The sequence below is a fragment of the Passer montanus genome, unplaced genomic scaffold, assembly GCF_014805655.1.
Source record: "Passer montanus isolate IOZ18808 unplaced genomic scaffold, ASM1480565v1 scaffold9, whole genome shotgun sequence".
Taxonomy (NCBI): domain Eukaryota; kingdom Metazoa; phylum Chordata; class Aves; order Passeriformes; family Passeridae; genus Passer; species Passer montanus.
Window position 1 is genome coordinate 8,704,913 of NW_024374367.1, and position 26,049 is coordinate 8,730,961.

At 35.7% G+C, this 26,049-nt stretch overlaps 1 protein-coding gene across 1 annotated transcript in view; it reads right to left on the reverse strand.

Moving 5' to 3' along the window:
* The window catches only part of CFAP20DC (CFAP20 domain containing), an 85,902-nt gene that overhangs the window by 10,881 nt on the left and 48,972 nt on the right, over positions 1-26,049 (reverse strand). The window contains 4 exon segments of the mRNA XM_039734391.1: positions 7,966-8,027; positions 14,440-14,646; positions 19,948-20,361; positions 21,966-22,297. Coding sequence (XP_039590325.1) covers positions 7,966-8,027; positions 14,440-14,646; positions 19,948-20,361; positions 21,966-22,297 — 1,015 coding nt within the window.

Sequence of the window (26,049 nt, forward strand, 5' to 3'; positions counted from 1 at the left end):
AAGTAAGAGGAGCACATTTGCTGAACTCTGTTTTTACAGTGGATTATTTGACTAACTGTGGAGGGCCACAAAATGTCAATGTATGAATTAACTGTATTTAACAAAAAAAGGACCAATTCCTGACATCTCATGTAGCTATCACCTTAAATCTCAGTGCATACTTCTGCTGTATTAGCAGTATTTAATATCATGTGGAGCAAATCCTGCTGCAAATGCTGAAAGTGCAGAAGTGATATCTTACCATGATGCACTGAATGCAAAGTGCCAGCTCCCATCTAAAGTATGCTCCAGTTCTGCTAAGATAGAGACTTAATTTCCTCCTGTTTTTAATTTTAGTCATATCTATTTAAGAAAACTTAGTAGAGATTATCTCAGTTCTTAGATAATAAAAAGTCACCTGGTTGTGTAAGACCCTTCATCTATTCTCTGATCTCACATTTTTTGGAGCATGAGTTGCTGGTTAGGCTCCTCTAGATTAAAAGATGTGAATTTTCAATTCTTCCCATGTCTCATCAGCTTCAGGCACATGTGTAACTCTATTGACTTCAGGCAAATTACCTACACACACCTGTTTTGTTTCTGCTTTGTCACATGTAAGTGCTGAATGCATGATGGGAGTTTGGATTTATTTTTTAACAGGATTACCTCCATAGAAATAGATTCTTCAATAATTGCTTCAGTAGTTAAGCAGTGACTTTTGTAGGCTATTAATGATGAGATTTGTTTGATGTATGTACAAAATGCAACTATTATTTGAATATATCTTAAAACTAATTTCAGGTCCTGCCACTACATATGACTGTAATAATTATTTAAGTTGTCCATTATTGTATCTAAAATGCTTTAAACAATTCAAGTTCTTGAAAATTAGTAAGTTTTTCCATAAAAATACCATAAACGAATACAAATTCAGTATTAATTTGTACATCAATAACTGTTCAGTACTACTCAGTTTTAGGTGGAGAAACCAGTGTTTTTTTAAATGAAAAACTGAGAGAGTTCACAGAAGCAGAAGTTATACTACCAAAAGAATACAGAGTGTACTTATACATAAAAATCAAGGATTTTTGAATGCATATTTTAACAAAAATTTTGAAAAATAATATAAATATATATCTTCCTATGAATTTGCAGGAATTGAAAGTTCTATTTTCAGAAGTATTTAAGGGCAATCTGGCAATATATTGATGATTAAAAAAAAAAAAGTAAGCCATGAGCTAAAATTGTGTTATTTTCCTGGAGTGCTACAGTATTTTCAAGATATCATTAAATCAGCACAAAGCAACACTTATCATTTCCTGCACATTTTTCACAGTGAGCTGCATTCTGACTATGAGTAATCTGTTAATCTGTTCTCTGCCTCACAATCCGTCAAAGTGACAGATTCATTCCATCCCTAATACATAATATCTTCATTTACTGTATTGCCTTACTGGAACTTTCTTTTTTTCCTAGCACTAAGATTGAGAAAATCACAAGCATATTTAGAAAATGCCTTTTTCCTTCCTCCAGAGCACCTCAGCAAGTCCTTTTTGCCAAACACTGCACTTTTAATGGAGGCAGGGACCTCCTTAGAAGCTAAATAATTTAATTGTCCATGAGATCATAAAAAGTACAAGTGCAACTGTGCAGGGAACACTTGAATCTGCTCTTAAGGTCTTAAATCTCTAAATGAACTATCTTAGGGGTGCTAGATTGGATTAAAGGACAACAAGGGAGATGTGAATTCTACTTACTGAACAAGATATTTAGATAAAGTTAGGTGCTACTACAGGTATCCACACTATAATCATGCTGACATTGGCTGAAAATCTCACCTGTTAAGAATTTCCAGTTTTCTTTCATTATCAAAGTTGAAATGGTAACTTTATGGAGGTTATTAAAACCATACACAGTCATCTACATCTAAAAATACAAATGTCCTGAATTTGGAGGTTTAACAGCTTAGTAATTAATATATTTTGCTATTTGGTCTATGCTTCGTAGTTAAATTCATGAAATTGCAATCATAGCTTCTGTTAAATGGAAGGAACATTTAATTTTACTTAAAGACTGAACCTTTAGATCTTCACTATATTAGCTTGCTGGGTAGATCATAGTCTTGATCTTCACTAGCAATATTAATGGCACTAGTGGAGAAAACCAGTACTTTAACACCTGATATAAGTAAATTACTAGCTCTTTCTTCCTTGCTACTTGTGAATCATTTATCAGAGGTCCAGCTGTATAAATTGGAAGTAATGAATTTGCAAAGGTGCGTCAAAATTCCTTTGTGTTAATCTAACCTAAGCAAGTAAGTTCTAGTAACTACATCAGATACTCATTGATCAGTGAATGAAATGGATTTGCACATTTAATTAAGTGTCTGTTAGGTAGGATGTGCTTTTTTTTTTTGCATACTTTTAACAATTAAATACAATTTTTAAAAGAAGTTACGTTTTAGTCTTCTACCAGTTCAGGAGGCACCTGAATCTAGTGATTAAGAAGTCTTTTTGCAATGAAAGTAATTATTTTTTCCATATCCAGCCACCAACAGCATCTGACTGTTCTGTGCAGTCTTTTTTTTTTTTGCATACTTTTAACAATTAAATAAAATTTTTAAAAGAAGTTGTATTTTACTCTTCTACCAGTTCAAGAAGCACCTGAGTCTAGTGACTAAGAAGTCTTGTTGCAATCAAAGTAATTATTTTTTCCATATCCAACCACCAACAACATCTGACTGTTCTGTGCAGTCCCCAAGGCTCTCAGAGTTTTCAGAAGATGGGCAAAGACCTTTAGTGCTGACTTGTGGCTGGACCAAAGCAAGCTGCCATCCATAAACACTGGAGATGCCCTGGGAAAAGCCACAGGGATAAAGGGCCACAGCAAGAGCTCAGCTGAGTGTGGAGAGACTGTAACAGCCTGGGAACAGGGCTCTTGTCCTTTCCATCTGACATGTCTGACAGGTAAAATCTTTCACTGCCTATTCTCCATCTTTACTCATAAGCTCAGCCTTTGTTTGAATGGCCCAAGAATACCCAGAAAAAGGTGCAACCCCTAAAATTATTCTTGGTAAATCCCGAAGATAAAAACCAAAATTAAAAAGAAGAAGAAGAAGAAGAAGAAGGAGAAGAAGAAGAAGAAGAAGAAGAAGAAGAAATAGACTAACTTACATTGACATGGATGTAACAGCATGTTTGAAAGTATTTGCCATGTTTTATATTTAAATCCTTAGTGCATATGCTGTCATGTTTCCATGTTCTTAGATTCCAAAACAAGGGAAAGCCATTTTTGGATTATTTTAACAAGCTTTAACATGTTAGCTACTTGGTTCTCCATAACCTTTCCGCAGCTAAGCTTTTTAGCATCATGATTAAAAAATGTAACCTGTTCAATTAGATGGTTCCTGTGCCATTTGCTTCTTTTGTCATGTTCTTTTTCATGCACATTATTGCCTGACAAATGCAGCAGAACTTTGCTAATTCAGATTAACGACTGGGCGATCTACTGCAAATTACTCTATTTTGTGGGTAAGTAACTGAACAAGTAAAATAAAAAACCAAAGTACATTTTGTGATACATTGTTCTTGTTCACTTATTTTGACAACTGTTGTGTAATTTTATACTACTTCATAATATAATATTGTCTGTTGTGCAGAAGTGATGGTGTTGTATGATCTTATAATGAATCATAAGACTAAATATGCTCCTTTGTTTGAAAAACTCAGTCTTTAAATGTGCTTCTTAACTAAGTTATTCTGCTATTCAAACCTTTGCATGGAAATACAAAGGCCTCTTGTGCCTGAATTTCACACCCTGCATGAGGGAGAGGTTCTGGTGTAGTGCAAATAAATGTTATAGCTGCAATCCCTCTTTTACTGCACCATTTCATGGGTGAGTTTAATTTTACAGAATCTCTCAGCGGTATAATAACACGTGCAGCAGCTATTGGAATGTTTAGTTTTCATCTGGGGTGGATGAGAGTACTTGAATGGTAGTCTCAAAGCTGAAGATGGTTTCAATATTTGAAAGTTTACAGTGATGTGTTTTTTATGCTGGAATCACTGATATTATGCAAATTATGCAAATGTCAGGTACCATGATAATGGCAATATATATGGTAACCATAGGTTCTGAAAAAAGACTTCTCTAGAAGGAAATTTCAAAGAAAGAAAAAGAAATAATTTATTCTCTAAAACCAGTAGAGTGTTCAGAATGCACAGAAAGAGGTGTTCATTATATTTACTTATAATTTATATTATTACCTAACATACCTAAATTTTACCAGTCATCAAGTTTGAATATAATTAAAAGATACTTTTAGTTAAAGGTACATGTTTATGCATCTCATGATTCATTACCTGAAGTGCTGTGCAAGCATGTAATTAAAAAATTAAGAAAATTGTATTGTTGGATAAAGTAGCTACTGAGGATTTGGGTTCTTTTTTGTCTTTCCTTAAGGTAAAACCAACAACTTTTTTTTTTAGAAGTTATTGTCCTCCTCAAACACTCCATATCAGTGAAACATTTCGTGGTGACAAATCTCAAATCTATAACATTTACCATAAAAGGGATGAAAATGTTATTTACTTTTCTGTGGGTCGATTGCATTGTTTAGTTTTTTGGGTTTTTTTGATTGTAGAGGGAAGAATAATGATGACATCCCAATCAGTCTGACTTAACAAATGTAGATTGCAATGACAAGACAACCTGCTTTAGTCAGCTCATACCAAGCCCACATGAAGGGAGGTCAATGGCTCTTAATCATTTGTCAGAGGCTCCAGAGGCTTCTATCTAATTTTAGATAGAAGAAACTGAAAAAGAAACATCTGGATAAAACCTAATTGAAAATTTAGCCATGCATATTTGGCACAAAATTATTTAAGTATACTTCTTGTGAAAGAATATTCAATTATATGTTGAAATATTTGTGCCCTACTTTAGTGCAGTTTCTGTGGAACAACTGTTTGAACAAGAGGAACTAATTTTATTTGTATTTTGGGAAGAGTTGACTAGGATGCCAAGACAGGAACTAGTGAGGCAATGTTTATAAAGATAGGGTTTTTCTAATAAGCTGAAACCTTTCTCTGAGGCAGAAAACCAATATTTTATCAGAAATAAATTTTCTGTAGAGCATCTGTAGAAGTTTATAAAAGTCTTTTAATAAGTTAGGTTCAAGTGATCTTTTTCAGAGAGGAGCTCAATACGACTGAAATTCTAGAACACTTCCTGTCTTCCAGGATTTCCTTCAGTGAAACTTTCAAAATTCTATGACACACAAGTAGTTTGGAGGATGACACACAAATAGTTTGGAGGAGAAAATCTTACTAAGTAGATGCTGGTTATAGGGCAAAATGTAGTCCTTGCACTGGAGAAGAGGCAACACAGACAGTTAGAGCTCCCTGTGTGCAGACAGGAAAGCGATTCCCGAGTTCTGCCAGCAGCACATCAGTTTGGGAATTGCAGGGCCATCACACCCACATCACCTCACTCTCCTGGCCCTGCAGCCTCAGCCGTCTCCTTTCATTGACTGGTTCTCTGCCTTGCAGAGCAGCCTCAGCTGGGCTGATTTCTGTGGCAGGAAGGAGCAATATTCTTGGCAGAGTTATGACCTTTACCCAGCGGAACCAATGGACAATGAGTCGAGCTGAGTCACTTTATTGACTGAATTTCCATTACCTTCACAGGCTTTCTTTCCTGGCTTGTCCTTTTATCTTATTATGGACAGAACCTACATTTTACTGGACAATAGCTCCTACATTGGTTTCTTTTCATTTCCCAGAAGATAACACTGCTACACTTTTAAAATTATTCTCAAGACCTGTTCTTTACCCCTCTTTACAAAAAACTATTTGTTCATTCAGTGAATGCACCGTGTAACTGTCTTTATACCATAGCATTTGCACCCACACACCTAAAGGGCTGTATTTCAAATATTCCATGTGTTCCCTACAAAGCTATAGTAGGCTTAGAAAGTTTTAGACATTTTCTAGTTGCTTATACAGGATTTGTTAAAATTGCCTTTAGAAACAGTTTAGGAACTAAGTTATGAAATTACCATTAATTTTATTTCCTCCTTATTTAGGTACACATCCTCTGTGAAAAACGTTACAGTTTTCCATTACCATGAAAGGTAACGATGTGAATAATGGTATTCAAGACACATCCTCTCCAGTTTTTATATCATGATGCAAACTGACCTCATAATTTTGTCATTTTCTGTATTTACAGCCCAATAATGCTTTTCTGGCAGTTCACAAGGGTTACTGAATTTATGAGGCACTTGCAAGTCAGGTATTTTATGAATACCACCTGCATTTCTCGAAAATGATTTCTAGGGAAATTTAAGTCTACTGTGTGTACTGGATTAAAATAGCATAAAAACTAAGTAATAAATTATATTATTTTGTTTTAAATTTTATTATATGGAAAGACAAGTTTTCATTGTTGATCATATTAACTTGATATGAGGAAACACTTTCTTTTTACAAATGATGGTGTTTATTTGTTTTTCCAGTATATAAAATGTACCAAGTACCAAATTGCTTTAGCACATGCATAAAAATAATGTAATAAAACTTGACTTAACCAACATATGGGGAAAAAGAAGACAAACAATGTAGCTTGCACTAAAATATAGGCACTTATAATGTCATCAGAACTATAAAATCAATTTTGGAATAAAGAGTCCAAAGTTCTGTCTCAAGGCACTTCCTGTTGTACCTGTGGACTGTAGTCAGTTATCTCTGTCCACTTCATTCATTCACTCATCCAACTTATAAGGTGATGGTTCCTTGGACAACCATCACCCAAGGCAGAGAGGTCTTCTAGACAAACATAAGTACCTTGATTTACATGTGAAAGGGAACAGGAATCCAGGATTATTCATTAACTCCAGTAAAATATTGAAATATATGGCTGTGTCTTGTAATAACTCATGCAACTGGGTGAACTTGCACAGAAAATTTCAGGTGGTTTACTTCATAAAATCTAATCAGAATATCTTGAATCCACTGAGACAAGTGGCTGAAAACATCTGTGTGAGGAGAAACACATTATCCTGCACAACTGACTGACAGTGAGCTTTCAGAAAACATTTCAGACTGTTGGTAAAATATAAAGAAATTGTAACTGAAATGTCCTCTCCTCCTATCCCTGTCCCCCAACACACATACATCATCCAGTTAAAACCTGGACAAGCAAAATCCACATTAATGACACCAAGTGAAAGTGAAATAGGACTGCTTTTAAAAATTAGTACACCTCTTGTTCAGGCAGTTAAAAAATTGACAAAGTGATGTTAGAGCTTCACAGGTACAAAGTAGGTCTGAAACTGGACAATTAATCTTGATTGTCTCAACAGTCTCAATGTGATTAATTTTCCTTAGCCACCTTCTCCCCTTGTCATCTCACCTTACATTGAATTCACAGGGATTTTGTTCCTGATTCCAAACAAAACAGATCAAGCTAAAAGTCTGACACACAAAATATGCTGTAGACAGGATATCTTTGCTCTTTCACAGAGTGTTGTAACCCCCTCTCCTAACTGGGCTATCTATTGAAAAAAACCCTTACTTAATAAGCAGCATTAAAATCTTTTGGAACCAATTGATTCCCTGACACCTACAGTCACATACAGAATTCCACCTCTAAGCCTTCAAAGCAGAGAGGGAGAAAGAAATAGATGAGAGTGTATGTATGTGAGATGAGGATGATTTGCTGAATCACACATCAAAGCAGATGCAGGAGCAAGGCCTATGTCAGATACTTTAAATACATTTGGTACATCCAAAACATGCAGAATTCAGTTCTGTGTTCCCAGACAGCTCAGACATACTGTAGACAATGACTAAAACGAGCAATAAAGCCCTCTGAGAGGAGGTTGCAATTGAAAAGAGATTGAAGATTAAATCAAAGAGTGTCACATTTAATATTCAGAACACTCTAACTGAATCCTTACTGCCTGGGCTATAAATGGAATCTTACCGTGGGCTGGAATGAGAAAGTGGGCTCATTTCTTTCTGATAGTCATGCTGCTGACTGACGGGCTGTGCAAAACAAAAATAATGGATTGTTTAGAAGTATGTCAGAGATCTGGTATGAGCATATACATATAAGCTCATTTACATTCTGATATTAGAATTTTACAGTCTTTTTTCTTATCTGTGAAATTAAAAATGGATATTCTGGTCCTAACTGTACAAAACTACAACTTTAAAGATGATTTTTGTCTGGGTGGAAATACATGAATTAAAGAAGTGATCACACAGTTATTTCTCTGCTGCCTGTGAGAGTGTTGGGACAGTCAGGAGACAAGAGATGGAGGGTGGTAAAGTCTGGTATGACAGAAGAGCCTGGATTGAACACTTGTACAAAGCATGAGGAAAAAAATCTTGTTAGGATCTGTGCACAACGAACCATTTTTAAGAGTAGAAAACACCAACGGAGAGGTAAGAGGGCTGGCAGACCAGTTTATAAGAAATAACAGTAATTTTAGCAGTCCCAAATGAAGATTACTGAAGCACATATGATTCTCCATGGCACTGCAGCTTTGAAGCCTGGATTAAGCTGTTCATGAATACCTAACAGTGGACTGTATGAATATTCATACAAGGCATGATAATTTCCCAGTCAAATCTTACTTACCCATTGTAAGCACGTGTCTCAAAAGTTTCAAACGACATTTGGCTTATGGCATTAAAAAGAGTTATTTGCAAGAAAAATCAATATTCATAAACTGATGTAAAAATTCAAGAATTCTAAAATCCACAAATACATTTTTTCCCAGAATATATGTGGTTCTACCAGAAGAGACTCTCCCTGCCATTATTACACACCTCAAAAGCAGTTCTAAACAAATCATTGAAGGAAATGCAAAAGAAGTGAAAATGTAAGCATACATTGGCAATACTTGTTCAATTTAGTACATTAAATGCTAAAATAATAAAAAATGTTATTAAATTATTTTTAAAACCAAAAATTAATATAAAAATGAGTATATCCTCGTGGTTTCAGAAAATGGAAAGGGATTTTGTAAAATATATGTTCAGGATGAATAACATCCTAATTACTACCAAATATGATTCACTGCCTGGTGGTGGATAGTGCAATTCCCAGATGATAGCTAGGGGAAGATGAAGACAAGACAGAGAGTGAATTAGGCAGTCTATGAACCAGAATATCTGTCTAAATAATTTTTAGTCTCATTTCATAGTAAAGAATGAAGAAGCTCTTCCTCAGTTTTGCAATTTGACTTGATGTGAACAGATCCCTCCAGAGGTTGTCAAACTGAGCTCACAGTTGGCATAATTCTGGGTTTAAATAACACTCCTCTTGTCTGTCAGACTTCAGTTCTGCCAGACCATTTCTGTGTTAAGTGGCTTTTTTTCTGAAGACTCACAAAGGAGGCCAAAAGACCTTCCATAAATTAGGTATGAGCCTGGAAGTATTATTTCAAATATTTTTCAGATCGAGACTTATGTAACTGAATTTGTATTTAGGAAGTTGCTTGTGGAACGAGTAATCTTTCTTCTCTGTGAGTACTCCTTACTTGAAAGACAGGTTTTAGTGGTGGGCATAATTTGGCTTTTGCTAATGCAACGTTATATCACTATTAAATCACTACAAGCTTCCAGGATATATCAGTGAGCAATCAGGAGAATCTTCCTTCTCCTTTGAATGAGAAGTGAGAAACAGGGACCATATGTAGTAAGGTATCCTGAATTCTCCTATAGATCTTTCTCCAAAATGTTTGTGTTGTGACTGAATTGGTGTCTAGAGTGTGGAAACAGCTATCCAAGAGGCTGAATGGGCCAGTTCTCTGACAAGGCAAGAAAGTCTCACAAGATCTCTAGAATAAAGCAAGGCATTTAAACAGAAATGTTTTGTAAGCTTTGCAAATTTTCTTGGATAATGTACATATGTGTGAGTATAAACTTCACATTACACTCTGCAATATACAGAACTGTGTCTTTCATAGTGTTGCAAATCTAGCATGAATTTTCATAGGTCTTAAGATTTAAGAAAACAGTCAGGTAAGACATGGTCAAATAAAATATTTAAAAATATTTAGCTCTACAAACACATATTTTTGAATTGAAGCTGTGCCCCACACACATTTTACAAGGGTTTACAATTCTCCTTCAAAGTAAACCCATTTTAAAGTAGAAGTTTTTCATATTTATAACTGAGGCTATACTAGCTAATGTGTAATATTCAAAGTGATTTTATTCCTTTTTGGCTGTCATAGTTTACAGCAGCAGCTAAACCACTTACATTTCAACATTTTCTCCTGACAGCATATATTCAGTTCTTGGTAGACTATCATAGAATATAAATCCAAAATTTCAGTAAATCTGTTTTGTAGTTGTTAAGGACATCTGTTCTAACTGTACCTCAATAATATGATTGATCTATGTGCCTTTACATTCACAAGGGTTTCTCAGATTCATTAAAGTCAGTAACATGACACTTTTCAAGGATTCTGAAAATCAGGCTAAAAATGGTTAAGTGATGAAAAAAATTTTAACTCACTTAGAATGCGGTTTATATATAAAATATTACTTTGATACATAAATGTACTATCTAACATGATTATACCCTGCCCTGCCTTGCAAAACATCAAAGGTATTTCAAAATTAAAGATAGACAAAAAGCTGCCTTCTGGTGGTGCTGTTGCCATAGATTCCACCTAAAGGACACAAATGAATAAAATGAAGAAAAATTTGTAAGAAAATACTTCTTATTTATCTTTGAAAAACATAAGAGAAAGCAATTGATACTACTGATTTAAAGAATCAGAAAGATACAACCTGGAAACACATGTAAGCATGAAAGTTTAATCATGACAAGAATTTCAAGCTGTACTTAATTTCTCAAATTCCAATATAAGGATTATTTATATTTCTTTTCTATATACTGCACTGCTAAAATCATTTACCTATGCAACTGGAATATGGCTACAGATCTATATCTATACATAAAGGTCTATAAAGTTTTCTGCAGTTTGTACATCTGATTTTGGAAGGATTGAGCATTTGAAAATTCTCTGAACTCAAATGGTAGTGGTACTAAAGATCAGAGACAAAAACAAATCTGCTTTTATTCTACACATATATTTTTTACATAAGAAATATATGTAAGGAATAAATATATATATAAGAAACGCTTCTTTATAAAATTTGGAAGCTGAGAAAATGATGAGTTTACTAGTTCTGGGGGATGAAGGGATTGAGAGCAGCTCTGTGGAGAAGGATTTGGGAGTATTGGGGGATGAAGAGCTAGACATGACCTGTCAGACCAGAATGCCAATTGTATCCTGAGCTGCATCCAAAGGAAGCATTGGCAGCAGATTCAGGGAGGGAATTCTGCCCTCTGCTCTGCCCCAGTGAGACCCCCACTGGGGCATTGTGACCAGCTCTGGGGTCCTCAGCACAGGAAAGACATGGACCTGTTGGAGCGAGTCCTGAAGTGAGAGCAGGGCTGCAAAAATTATCAGAGGACTGGAAGATGTCTCCTATGGAGAGAGGCTGAGAGAGCTGGGGTTTCAACATGGAGAAAAGGAGGCTCTGGGAAGGTCTTACTGCAGCCATCCAGAGCCTAAAGGAGGCTTTACAAGAAAGAAAGGGGGCAGAGTTTGTAGTAGGGCCTGTTGTGGTAGGACAAAGTGCAACAGTTTTAAACTAAAAGAGTGTAGATTTAGGTGTTAGGAAAAAGTTTTTTACAATGTGGGTGGTGAGGCATTGGAACAGATTGCCCAGAGAAGCTGTGACTGCCCATCCCTACAAATATTCAAGGCCTGGTTGGATGGGGACCTGAGCACCTGACTTTAGTGAAGGTGTCCTTGCCCAGTGGTAGGAGAGATGGATTAGATGACCTTTAAAGGTCCCTTCCAAATGAAAGTATTCTATGATTTCATTATTTTAGGCCTTACAGAAAGAGAATCCATGACTAAAGACTTTCATTTCAGCTAACCATTTGAGTACTACTCCCAAATCTTCTAAAATGCTGAAATATTGTAAGCATATCAAAATATACTGACATGTAACATCAGCATACCAACAATTCCCCCAGCTACTCTTCTAAAAGCTTCTGCATTAAAAGAATGTGGGGTGATTAAATAATCACCTCCATTAACAAATGTTGTTAAAGCCTTCTTACATACCAAAGGTCTACAAAGTGAATTGTCACCCTCACGTAGATACTCTGCATTTTTCCAAATGTTGGAACAGAATTACATTGAGTAGTGTTAAACACACAAGTCCATGCTCAAAAAAGTTCCATGATATCCATCACCTCCATTAACAAATGTTGTTAAAGCCTTCTTAGATACCAAAGGTCTACAAGGTGAATTATCACCCTCACATCAATACTCTGCATTTTTCCAAATCTTGGAACCGAATTACATCAAGTAGTGTTAAAACACCAGTCCATAATAAAAAAAAACTTCCATCATATCCAAGAATAGCTGGTGCTCTGGCTGATATCTCAGCAAGGAAAATATGAAGTGAAACAGGAGATTCTGTGGACTGACTGACACTGTACTGGCACAGTGCTGCTCTCCATAAAGGCTGAGGTAAATGGGTACAGAAGAACCTCAAAAGCTGAATTTCTTTGTTTTTGCGAGGGATTAATCAGTGCTGCTCTCCATAAAGGCTGAGGTAAATGGGTACAGAAGACCTCAAAAGCTGGATTTCTTTGTTTTTGTGAGGGACTAAGTGGTAGTCTTTATCTGAGAAATATTCGGTTTCTTTCCTATTTATCCCTCCTTGGAAATGAGGTTCTTGCCATTTAATCTTAAACCCTCAATGTCCACCTTGCAAAATGCAGAGGAGAAACCTGACAAGGCTGGATGTGTAAGGCACACCAAACTCTTCAGTCAGCTGAGTGAAATGTGACGAACTCTCTCAAAGACAAAATCTTGTTTTTATGCTTGAATTATGTAGAGAAAGATGGCCATAAAGGGCTGTTATGAAAAATTACAACTGTATCAAATTGCAATTTATATTACTAATTTATTATATCTAAACAATATTTTAGATTGAAGCTACAGAAGTTGATCAAGGAAGTAAGATCAAAGAATAGTCTTTGCAATTACATTGTGCTTCACTGAATACTGCTGCAGTACATCTTACTTTAAAAGTTCGTTTTGTTTTAGTCATGTAATTTGTATTAACCAAACCTGACGTGTCTAAATATTCTTATCAATTTCATTATCATTAAACTACTAAAAAAATAATGAGACTGCTATTCTCTATATTCAATTGAGTTCCATTTGTCTGGTCCTGCAGATTTGTACCATGTTTGAGCCTGTTTAATGAGTATGGAGAAAACACATTGGAAATATGAAGTTAACAAAATGTGTAATGGAGATGTATATCAAATAGTTAATACCAACTAATGTTTCTCTGATGTCCTGCAAACTATTCCTCTATAAATCAAGTTCTTATTTGTACAATTACCCACTTATTAACACATTTCTTCTCATTTGAAACCTTCATTTAACAGGGTACTCCAAAGTTCCAGCACTTTGATCATTCACTGTGGGAAGTTGTTGCTACAGGCCTCTATTTGGAGCCTGTAGAACCTTGAAGGTAATTTGCACCTAACATTTTAGAGCATTTACTCTGCAATAGTTTATACTGGGGCAACACAACTGTGTTTAGTTCTCTAACATTGGATTTGCCTCAGAGCTGTGCTGTGTGCTTTACTTAAGCCACATTCATTGTTTATTATTGCCTCAACTGTAATAAAATAACAGCTATATTGCTGATATATATATGGAGTATGAGGTTATCTAGTTTTACAGCAGCTCCTGCTAGTACCTTTATATAGCTCCTGAAATGCTATTCTGTGCTTTCATGCATTCAATACTTTTAGGTAGAATGCAACAAATACTCTGCTTCTTATAGCAGTACTGTCACATAGTGCAGCTGTGTGTGATTCTGTACCACTTTGTGCCAGGACAAATAATGATCCAAGGTGCAAAACACATAATGATCACATACTAAGAGCTCAGAACTACTGTAGCTTTTTGCTGCTTTCTCCTGCTTCAGTTCTTTAAACATTTAGCTTTTCAGTAATGAGACTTTATCATTGTAAGAAGCAATTATTTTCCATTACTCACACTGTAATGCAGCTGCTGACTGGTATATCTAGGTTTCATTCATTTTGGAACTATTTTTAAGTACTATATCACACACCTGCAGGTTGTCAGCCACTATTGTGATGAACTGTACAGCCTACCTGATTATTCAGGATTCTAGGAAGGAGTATATATAATAGATTTGCTCTTTATCCATGGTGGTACTAGAGAACATGCTGGAAGTGCGTGTGTCTTGGTTAAATGTTTTACTTGATAAGTTCTAAGAGCCTTTGGTAATGATACCTTAAATTTCAACTCTACTCAAAGAAAATTTAGTATTCAAGACACCTGAGAAAATACTGTGGGTTTAGACTTACTGGTGAGAAACAAGAGTTCCAGGTTGCTGTATCATCATCACTGCTTATACTTAGGTTGGCATTGCAGCAATCGATCTGTGCAGTGCTCAGCCCAGGGGAGATCCCAGCATCCCATAATTCTTCATTTTGTTGTCTCTTCATGCTGGCCAGCATCTGTAGTTCAGATGAACTCAGTCTATTTGACTGGAACTTTTTTCTGTCATACTCCTGTGAAATAAAATGGAAAAGTCAACAATATAGACAGGATCACCAAACAGAATAGATGAATGAAACCCAGAGAGACCTTGGAGAATCTCTCAGAGAATCTTCAAAAAGCTTCAATACTGAAATAGAAACAAAATGTTTACTGGAAAAAAATTAGTTAACAGATTTCTGTTCATCTATGAAAATCAAGCATATTTATAAACAATTACAGGCAGGAAGAACACCACAAGCACTGTAATGAATTGCAGTTTTGATCCAGGGTGTTTGGTGAAGTTGCTGTTCCACTGCAATTAAAAATAGAAGATAAAAACAGGTCTTAAGAAATTCAAAAATACATCAGCTGTTAAATGCAAATCTTGAATTAAAGCAAATCCCACAGTTCTCACAGTATCATCAACACCATCAATGTAACATTTAGTTTTTAATAACATTTCTCTGTAAAGCCATGTCAACACTAAATTTCAAAGGTTATTCTGGCAGTTTGCTAGTGTATGAATTTTCAAGTAAATTTCAATGTCTTTTCACTTTTCTTCAAATCCACTGGTGGAATTGTTAATATAATCCTAATTGTCATACCTAACTTGATCCACAGGCCAAAAGCTGCAGACACATACTAACCATTTTGCAGTTGATACTTCAGCCTCGCTCAAAACCTTAAGATGAGATAGTTTAGTCACCCAACCTGCTGTTGGCACTATCTTTGTTTAAAGAACACCTCCTTTAAGAAAAGCTTTCCCCTTTTTAAAGGGTCCACATAGATTGCTCTTTCACAAAGGAACAAGTCTAATACTTGAGACACTTGGTTTTGGTTCTAAATGTAAGTACAAAGCATTTCTGCTTGAAAAGTGAATCCAGGCAGTGACCAGGACTTGAATGGATTTAGATCCCTGGGGATCCCTGATCAGGGCTGTCAGACCTTATATAACTGTATCCCAAAGAGGGACAGAGCACTGATTCTAGTGAAGAGAATGGAGCTTTTAGACCAGGAATGAATCATATTCATGGCAGAAGGGAGGATCTCAGTCTCTTTTGCTGTGAGAATGCACTGGGTAACTGAAGACCTCAAGAACACATACAAGTCAGCAGTACAAGGGATCTGAACATTGACAACTTTTCTTGCTAAAAAATGTGGTGTGTAATGTTTTAGTGTATCTTCGAGAGCTACAGAAGTCACCTTACACCAGAATTCATGGTGAAATTTTAACTCCTTTGCTTTCTTCCTATGTATATGAGATAACAAGTACAAGAAAATGACACAAACCATGACAGAAGCGGTTTGCACAGTTACCATTCCATTTTTACAAACCTAATGAGGTCCAAGTTTAATTCCTGAATATTGTGATGACTACTACCATTTTTAATCCTAAAATAATCTGAGATGTTTTCTCTAGACCCTTTCTGAATGCCTGTTACTAGCTCAGTGACTATTAGTCATTTGTTCACCTCACCCAAAGCTTTGTTGTGCTTGGGCAGCCTGCTTTGCTCTAATGCATCAATATTCTACCAGATCTGCAGCTGCTGCAACTTTTATTGATCTTATTGAACATGCTGATTTCCTGTTAAATTTCCTATATATAAACCTTCTGCTGTTATTTGATTATTATAAGAGAAGCTTTGGCTTGTCTTTCTTCCTTCATATAATTGGTATGCCGTCATTAATCTGACAGAATGAACTGGTGCTCTGCAGAATAAAAGCTTTAACTATTGAAAGAACTTTTTTCTCATTCTCTTTTTAATAAAAGCACACAAAAAAGCCTAAACTTGCTTGTCTTTTCCTTTACATCTATAAAGAAAGATGCATAGATTTGTGGAATTATTACAGCATAATTCTAAACATCTGCTGTTCCCCTCCCCAGCTTATTTCAAATTGTCATTCTGTTTTCTTTTCCTCTAATGGTCTCACTCTGAAAATACCACACTCAGGAAAGAGAAGAGATGCTATGACCATTTTCTTGTTAAACATAGCCTAAAATAAACTAATGAAGGAGAAATAGTTTGGAATGTTTATTCCTCAAGTTCCAATGACTACCACCAAAAAGCCTCTTCAAAAATTTTATATTGTCTTTGTTGGTTTTCAAAGAGAGAATTTGAAAACTGAATTTGAAATTAAGTTAACTCTGTAATTTAGGAGAATCTTTTGATGTAAGAAGTAATTTTGCAATACTGGTAAATTTGTCTAAAATTAATATTTCATTTAGTAATTAAAAGCTTATCTTGTCTATTTGAATTTTCTTCCCTTACAATAAAATATTTTTATTAAGCACTTAAAACTTTTGCTAGATTGATAAAACCTGTTGTTTAAAGGATTTTTTTTTCATACATAATGACATTTGCATTCTTCTAGGTTCAAATGATTTATTCAGAATTGTTTGAATGTAGTTATACGTGTAGAAAACTTTAATTACCAGCTATCTACATGCTTGCAATATTTCCCAGAGGGCTATACTTCTTTCTTAATTAAAAATATTTGAACTTAATAATAGAGAACTCTATTAAAACATGAATAAAACATTGCAAGAAACCAGGTCCTTAAAGCATATTAAGCAGCAGGCAAATCAATTGCAGAAGACTTGGTTAAGCACTTTTTTTCCTTGACTAGTCCCTTGTATGAGCACAAAAAGAAATGTCAAAGAACTCCAGGGAAGGGCTTCTATAAAATTTTAAGACTTGATCAAGTGTTAAGACCTAGATCTGCCAGATACTTTAGTCTTATGTTTTGTAGCAATAAAACAAAATTTGTAGCTAATGAGTTTCTACACATTAATAACAGGATTTGTTCTTAGAAGCAACAAATCACATGTGCAATACATTTACAGCTATAACTGCAGTATGGTAATAACCTTATTGTCTAAATTAGTAATCAACTATTGCAATTCACCCAGAGAGTCTACATTTAGCTGTGTTCTACAGGACAAAGTTGATGACTGCATTAAACACAGATAATATCTTTAAGGAAAGTAATACATGTATAATTTCATTTATTATGGACAAATAGGTTACAGTTATGATAAGTAATAAACATAATTGGACTGTAATTGGAACAATTTTCTAAAACTTGAAAGTATCAGGAAACAAGGAATACGTTTAATTGCAAAGATGTAAGTAGCTACAGGAAAAAAAAGAAGGATTAAATTGCTAAAATCTATAATAGGAGGTAAGGCAATGAAAAATATAAACAAATTTTATCATACACATTCACTGCATATTACCATCTCAAAGAAAAAGGGAATGAGATTATTGGTATCAACAGGGGCTTTTGCTATCACTGAAAATTACAAAATCATGATCTTCTTTCCAAATAGAAACAAACCCATGCATTGCTTTCTTCCACATTTTCTACATCACTAGTGGCAATTCTAATGTCTTTTCCAGATCATAAATATATAGAACATATGCTGCTATTAAAAGGATTTTCTTTGCTTTTTAATTCTTTTAATTCTTTTGCTTTTCATAGTCTTGAAAATCACCAGCCACTGATACTTACGATGATAAAGTCTCAGCACTGTTTCTGATTTTCACTTGCACTGCTGTGTTTCATCCCCCTTGCTTCTCCCTAATCTACTTCTTTCCCAAAGGAAACCAGTCTCCACCACCTTCATGGAAAAGTTTTTATCAAGAAAAGTCCAGGGCCTTCACCAATCCAATAAACTACTTGCAGGATACAGGAAGAGCTGAGAGACAACCTCACAGCACTGAGAGACACATAAACCCCAGCCCTGCACCAGTACTGAAAGAGACTCATTCCACAAAAATGAATCTGTGGTGGGGCAGGATGAGCATTTCCCCATCAAGGACACACAGAAAAGCTGAACACGTTTTTCTAGACACTACTGTTTAATATGGTGCCCAATTCAGATTGTTCCTCCCAGCCTGGATTTCCATACCCACAGTTCCCTGCAGGGCTGTCCATCCCCAGCAGCAGCCCTGTCCCATGGAAGTCATCACTGCTGCTTCCCTCTTCACAGAGGCTGGCAAATCAGCTAACTAAAATTGCTGTATCAGCAGGTCACAGAAATGCTGCAGACCAACATTCCCCCAGCAGAATCACAGCACACTCCCTTTCCTACAGCAGATGAGACAAACCACAAGGACACAAAAATTATAGATGTCCATTTCCTTCATGTAAATGAGGTACAGTAAATGAAAGTAGAAACATTTTTTCAAACAATGCATAACTACTTCATAGAGCCCCCCAAAAGAGAAGGGTCTATTCCTTTGGTCCCCAGAGGTGTGCAATACCTGGGGAGCAAAGGTATTATAAGAAATTCAAGATATATCCAAGATAGTAGCAAACAAACCCCATGCTTACAATAACGATCATTCAGTATTTCAATTCAACATCCCTTGGTAAAATTATCCACAAAAATTCACAAAACAGCAATCATGGGAGTAAGTACCATAAAACTCCTCGACCTGTAAAAGAGACACCTGCAAGGGAATATGATACACAGCAATGAAGTAGAAAGTGGCACAGGTAAGAATGTTAATTTTAAAAAAATCATTGCTTTTTTATAATAAATAGAAGAATAAGAAATCACCAGGAATGAGACAACATATTTTAAAAAAAAAAAAAGAAGATACATATTTTTTTTTCCCCCACAAACCCACAGATAGCAGTTAAAGTTTGAAATTCACTGTCACAAGGCAAAGGCCAAACAAAAATACAAAAAGCAAACACACAAATCTCTGGGAAAAAAAAACAACTCCACCACCAGTTATTCACCACAGACACCACCTTTCCTGAAGAAATGGCTAAGCTAAGGACTGCTGGAAGGAAGCCTTCAGGGCCCTGCTGCTGAGGTACCCCTGGGTGCTTTCCCTGTTATTCTCTCCTCCCATCTAGGGCTGACTGCTGGACAGAAGCTGCCTGGCTGCTGGCTCTCAGTCACATAATCTATCATTGCCCAGGGCTGACACAGAGAGACCATGAAGTACCCACATTAACACTCCTTCTGTAGTCATTCGTTAACACAGCAATTTAAAATCTGCCAGTTTTCCTCTGTAACCTTTCAGCCCCAAACTATTTCCTAACTAATTTATTTCCAAAATGTGAGTTGCTCAGTGACACATCTTTTTATCTACAAACCTTTGTGATTTCTGTTATATTTGGAGTATGATTTTGTGTTCCACAAACCCCTACAAAAATCAACTTTCAACAGACTGAGCACAGTAAATGCAGTTATGATGAAGCCAGAATATATCAGAATGAAAGATATACGATTAATCACTTCATGCAAATGGGAATATCTAACATAGCTTCTCTATACAATCTAGTAATTCAATTTCAAAGTAAAAATCACTTACACAAGTCTGTGCTGTCAGACATGAATTTCCATTTGAAACTTTCTTGAGAGATGTTTCACTGACAGATCTTTCGAATTGATCTAAAACTCCTTCATATCTTTCAGCTTCTTCAGATACATTTCTAATTACTCTAAAGGATTTGGATTTACTTTGAATTGGAGAAAGAGAAAGGATAGGCCTTAAAGTTCTCTGAAAGCCAATAGATTCTGTTTTTCTCATGGTGGAACTCTGTGGTTTTGATAAGACGACCTCTTCAAAGTTATATTTGCTGTGTTCCTTATTCTTCCAGTACTCATTTCCCTGTGACATCTTATTTAATGGGATCTCTTTAAAAACTGCTGAATCAGATGTTCCTTGTCTACTCTGGCTGTTCTCAATGTTCTCAGCACTCTGGATGAGTTCACTGTTGTAATCCTAAATTTAGGAAACAGAGCAAGAGTGGTTGGTTCCCTCTCATCATTGCACAGTTCAGTTTTACATAACCTTCCTTCAAAATCTCTCTTTAATCTCTGCCTCCTGTTTCTAAATTTACAAGGATTCTGAAAAACAGCTGCTTTTCCTGGTAAATACACTGACTGTACCATAAACTTATTTTTACATCTGAAGCTGATTACACTTTTCAAAATGTCAGGTCAGATTTTGAATGCTGGTAGCATCCAAGACCTGTGCCTCACCTGGCATTCATAATTTCAATAGAATTTATTACAGCTGTAAACCAAAACTAAGCAATGTGTCCATGATGGTGTCTTTCCATTGAATTATTAATATTCCATATTTTCACACTCCTTCTTCAACTTAAATGTAGAAGCAGTAACTCCTGCTGAGATCACTTTGCTCTGCTCTGGTAATCATATGGTACTGGATATCATATTCATTATCATTTGAATACAATTTAAGAATTTTAGAGGTTAGTTTATTAACCTTATATCCTTGCTTCTAACAAAGTCTCTGCAAAATATCCCATGAATCAAGTGTATGATGTTCACTCATACCCCATCTCAACAGCAATCAGCAGGACTGAACAGAAAGAGAAATAATGCAGGAGTGCAACTAGTGTTTGCCTCAGTGTTCTTATTCCCAAGAAAGAAAGGATGAGAGCAGCCTCATCCTCATCCCAAGATGCTGCTCCTCTGCCATATGATCTCACAGAGGATGTCAGGCAGGATCACCTGCAGTGCCTCTCACAGCTGAGGTGCACTCCTGCTGCACATGAAAGTGCTCCAAGATTGTTACTGACTTCAGTGAGTCCAGGATTACCCAGCATGAAATATACGTTCAAGAAGATAATCCCTTAGTTTTATTAATGGTACACATTTTGGAAATTTATAGTTTGATTCCCTCAGTTAGTTTGTAAAACAGTTAAATTCAGTCCATCTTGCTATTATGCAACTCAGTTACATTTTATTTCTCTGCTGTGAGCTACAGATTCAAATACTAAGAAACAGATTTTAAAATCTAAGAAACAGAAGTGCTAAGAATGCTAAGAAACAGTCAGAAATGAAATACACTAGAATGTTCATAAAACTAGGAACTTTGGCAGTCATTGTAATGACATAATGAAATTATTGCCTACATGGACAATTCAGCAAATTTCTGTATAGTATCAAATGATACCAGACAGATATACTAAAAAATGGTTTGTTTTTTAGTCTTATTTACGGAAGTCTTGAGCAACCATGGAGGACTTGGATCTCACTCACATCTATGATGCAGGCTTTTTTATTTTTTATTTTTTAGTAATGATGCACAGTTCTGGCATGTCTCTGTTAGCATAGGGGCTGACAGAGTTAGGTTTCTTTTGTCAGCTTGTTACTCAGGGTACACCTGCACTGAGTCCTGTATCTGGTTAGACACAGCAAACTGACAGAGACAAATTTACCCGTTGGTATATGGGGAAAAGATGATTTATACTCTCTGTCTGGCCTGAAGACAGAATCTCATCCTAGGAGTTTGAGGATGAGGACTGCTTTATCAAGAGTTACATGCACAAAGTTGCCTACCTCCTCAGTGCTGTCAACCTCCTCAGTGCTGTCAGTTCCTTCAAAGCTATCTTCAGTTGTGGTTTGCTCATGTTCTCTGTTACTGTCGAGCTCCAGTTCCAATGGGAAAATGTAACTTTCTGGTGATATATTGGGAGACTTTCCATAAGGAGCTGATCGAGGTTTTGATGAAAATGTGAAAACCTCTTTCTTACTCCTTTGATGATCAGCTGTTTCCCTCTTGGGATGTTCAACAGAGGCATTCTGGGCTGAGGGTAAATTAGAGCAGGCTGAACTTCCAGTAGACTCAAAATGCTCCTTCCTATCCAACTGATTATTCTCAGTCAACCTCTCTGGAAACATCCATTCATCTGAAACACACAATTCCAATGCCAAATGTATAAATTGTGAGCTACTCTGATCATTCTCATTTTCTCTGAAAATTGAACAGCAAAGTAAGTTTTTCTAGTACAGAAATATTTTGCCTATCAAAGAATAAGAGTGATGAGGATGCAATGAAAAATATCAGGTTGCTTTCAAAGTGCAGCAAGGTAATAAAAAAAATTTCTAAACAGAGCTCAAAAGTATATAGGCCTTGGTAAAGGACATGCAAACCTGCCATTTTCAAACCTGAAACTGTTTAGCCACCAAGATTTGAAACCCACAACTGAATTTTATTTTAGGAAAGCATGATTTTATTTATTATGGCCATTTATCTTTTTCTATAGGCATTTTTGGCATCTGACATTTAAAAATAATCACACATTGGTGGAAAGTTCATAATACTACAATCTACTCCTTCTTTACTACTGAAAGTCCACACTTTTACATCCAGAACTTATGGTTTGAATCTCAATTTCAAACTACTGTTCTGATAAAAAAGTGTGACATGAAAAATGTATAAAGATATCTGTTTCACCAGGTTTGCCTGAATATAGGACAACTAATGTGACAATTTTAAAACAAACAATAAACTACAGAAATGGATTTAAAGATTGAGTTCACCAGATACGCATGAAAAGACCATTTTTATGTTCTTATTGTTAACTTATATTTTACTGTTTGGAATGATGGTATAGAAAAAAATGTCAATTTGATTGATTACAACCAATCTCAAATAGCATCTAAGAAAAGGAGAATTGCTCAAGTATGCAATACTCCCTTATCTTCATTAAAGGTAGTGTGGTGTGGATTATTCACTAGATATTGAAACTTTCCAGCTCCATAAAACAAAGTTACCATCAACCATATTAATAAACCCAATGAAAAAATACTAAAAATGTAATAATAAAGTAGCATTGCAATAATAAAATGCTTGCCACCACAGAAGACAGTAAGTTTAGTGGGGTGTTTTGTGCTTTACTGTGATATTTTACTTTTAGTTTTGTTAGAATTACCACTTCAGGCACATTCAGCAGCTTGGGAAGAGTGAGAGGGTGGGAGGAAGTCTGCATCACCACAAATGAAGGCAAAAGAAAGAAGAATGAGATGCCAGGAGAAGCAGCTGTCTTCTTACTGGGTTGCTGTGATTTTTCCAGTTTACTGAAGACTGACAGTAAGGTGACCAAGCCCCAGTTAATATCCAGGAACCAGTGGAAAGTTGGGACTTGATGTACCTTGTACGACCATGGCTTGCATCTTCTTGTTCCAGAAAAGACCATTTTTCAATCTCTTCATGAAGACCATCTTTAGTAAGAACACCCAAGGCTTTTAAGTAAACTCTTACTCTATTGGAAAATCGTTCTGGTTTAAAACAATGTAGTAGATTCTGCGTTTAATTATTATAAACCTTGAAAGCTGAACGTGCAAGTGATTTCATTTATTTTATAAATATTTTGGACTAGTTCTTCCAAGAGCATCAAGAAATGAGTGAGACTACTCAAAACTTTTAGGAAACACCCTTCAATGAGTAAACCAAATGACTTTTAGTTCTGTATCCCTAACTACAGGTTCTTGAAAGAAGGGTATTGGGGCAGAATTCTCCAGTCATTCAAGATTGTGTCACATTCCTCTGATAACATATTTTTCAAAGGCAGTTGGAATTAGATGTGAAGGGTGATACACAAATAAAACAACTGAAAGCATAAGAGAAAACACAGTCATGAACATTCACAGATTTTATGCTTTTGGTATACTTTATAGCTATATAAGATACCTTTATTAAGCTACCATTTCCCCTATAAAAATGAAATGAGAAGGGGAATGTTTTCATGAGCTTTTCAAGTGAGGCTGAACACAATATTTGGATGTTCAAGGACAAAGACTCAGGAACTGTTTTTTCCCAAACTGATTCTGTGACCTAACATGATTGAAAACTCTGTCCCACTAAATCACTATTTTCAATTATTCAATTATTTATCTTGTAGGAATCTGGCCCATCAAGACTGAGATTGTTTTGAAAGTCTTAGAAGCTGGAGATGCCTTGTTCACAGCTCCAGAAAGTGCTATACAAAAATGACACAAAAATATTACTTATCCCCAAACTTCAACTAGACAGCTCTTCAGGATGTGAAGAATCTTTTTCCTAGCTATTTTGGTTGCTAAGTCTAAAATGATGTTTACCCTTTTTCCTAAGGCAAAAATATTACAATATTTACTTGCTGCATTTTTCAAAACAAACAAAAAATATTCAAAAGTTACCTAGCTAAGAAACTTTTTGTATTTTTTCTTATCTCAGCAATTTGAAGTCTTCTTTCCAGTCTGGCTCCCACCCTTCCAGTTTAATCTAGACACATTTTATTAGGTTTCCCTGTCAGTGTCAAGACTGACACCAAAATACATAACATATACTCCTTCAGTATTCAGAAGAACTTTTCCCCATGATAAAATTAGATGTGACATGTCTCATGCTGCCTTTGTGGTTTCCAAACATGCACTAATAGCTCAGACCACTGTGAAGAGCCCTCTAGGGTATGGTTACACACTTAGTGTACAACCCACTTCAGGAGAATTCACTAATTCTTATGCACATAGAATTGGGAAAGAGTAGAGAGGAGTAGCTTAATTTTTTTGCCTACTGACTTAGCAACAACCCACTTCCCACAATGCAATCTCACCTGTTCTATTCTCATTCTAGAAGAACTTCCAACGCAGTTGTTGCTGTTTAATTTGTAGAGGACATTACAGATAAAATTGTGTAATGAATTCTGAAGCAAACAATGTGATGAATCACTTGTTTTTTGTGATTTTAAGTCAATTTTGAATGAAGTATCTAAACATGGAAAAGAAATCCTAGATCAACTGTTTTTATCAAGTATTTAGAGAACATGAGGCAATTAGAGCCTCAAACTCCTGATTTCTAATCCTGGCTCTGCCTCAGACATCCAAAAATTTCTTACACTTTAGTCACCATTATAATGTCTTGCCCAGACCAAAAGGAGTTCAGAAATATAAAGAACTACTTTAAAATGATTACTATATATATAATATTAGCCTGAATATTCTGTCTTTTTAGTCTAAGCCACCCTGTAAAGAACTACATTCATTTCCAGTTGTTGAAGAAATATACTTGAGTTAGGAATAAGTCAAACCCAAACATTCATCTGCATAGCACAGTACTTATTCCTAATGAAATACCCAGGGGGAAAAGAAAAAAGTCTGTATGATTTGAAGATGACATTTTATGCTGGTTACAGAGCTCAGCGACTTCTGTAACCTGTAGTCAGTGTAGCAGTCTTCCAACAGTCCACCAGTGAAAGATACAGTGAGTTTTGGACTAAACAAAATCCCATTACCTCTCCAACAAAAACTATACTAGAATTTCTTTTAAACTCATAATTTCCATGTCAATTGTAATGAATAATTTGGAGTACATTCTGAGTAAAATATGCAAACTACTACGTAATCACAACATTGCAGCAAACAACATAAATGCAAGAATGATCACCTTAACATCTAATTAGCTCTTCTGCATAGTCAGACTTATGCTAAAGCTTCTAATCACAGCCTAACATTATAATGAAGGCTTCAGCATTGAGTAAATAAGATTGGCATAAACAGTGTTTATTCATTTTATTTCTTCTCTCAGGTCAAGTTTATCCCACTTTGGAAGAGATCCAGAACAAAGCCTAGAAGGGGACTTTGCTGATGGAGAAGTGGCTTATAGGAAGTTCTTCAGAAAAAA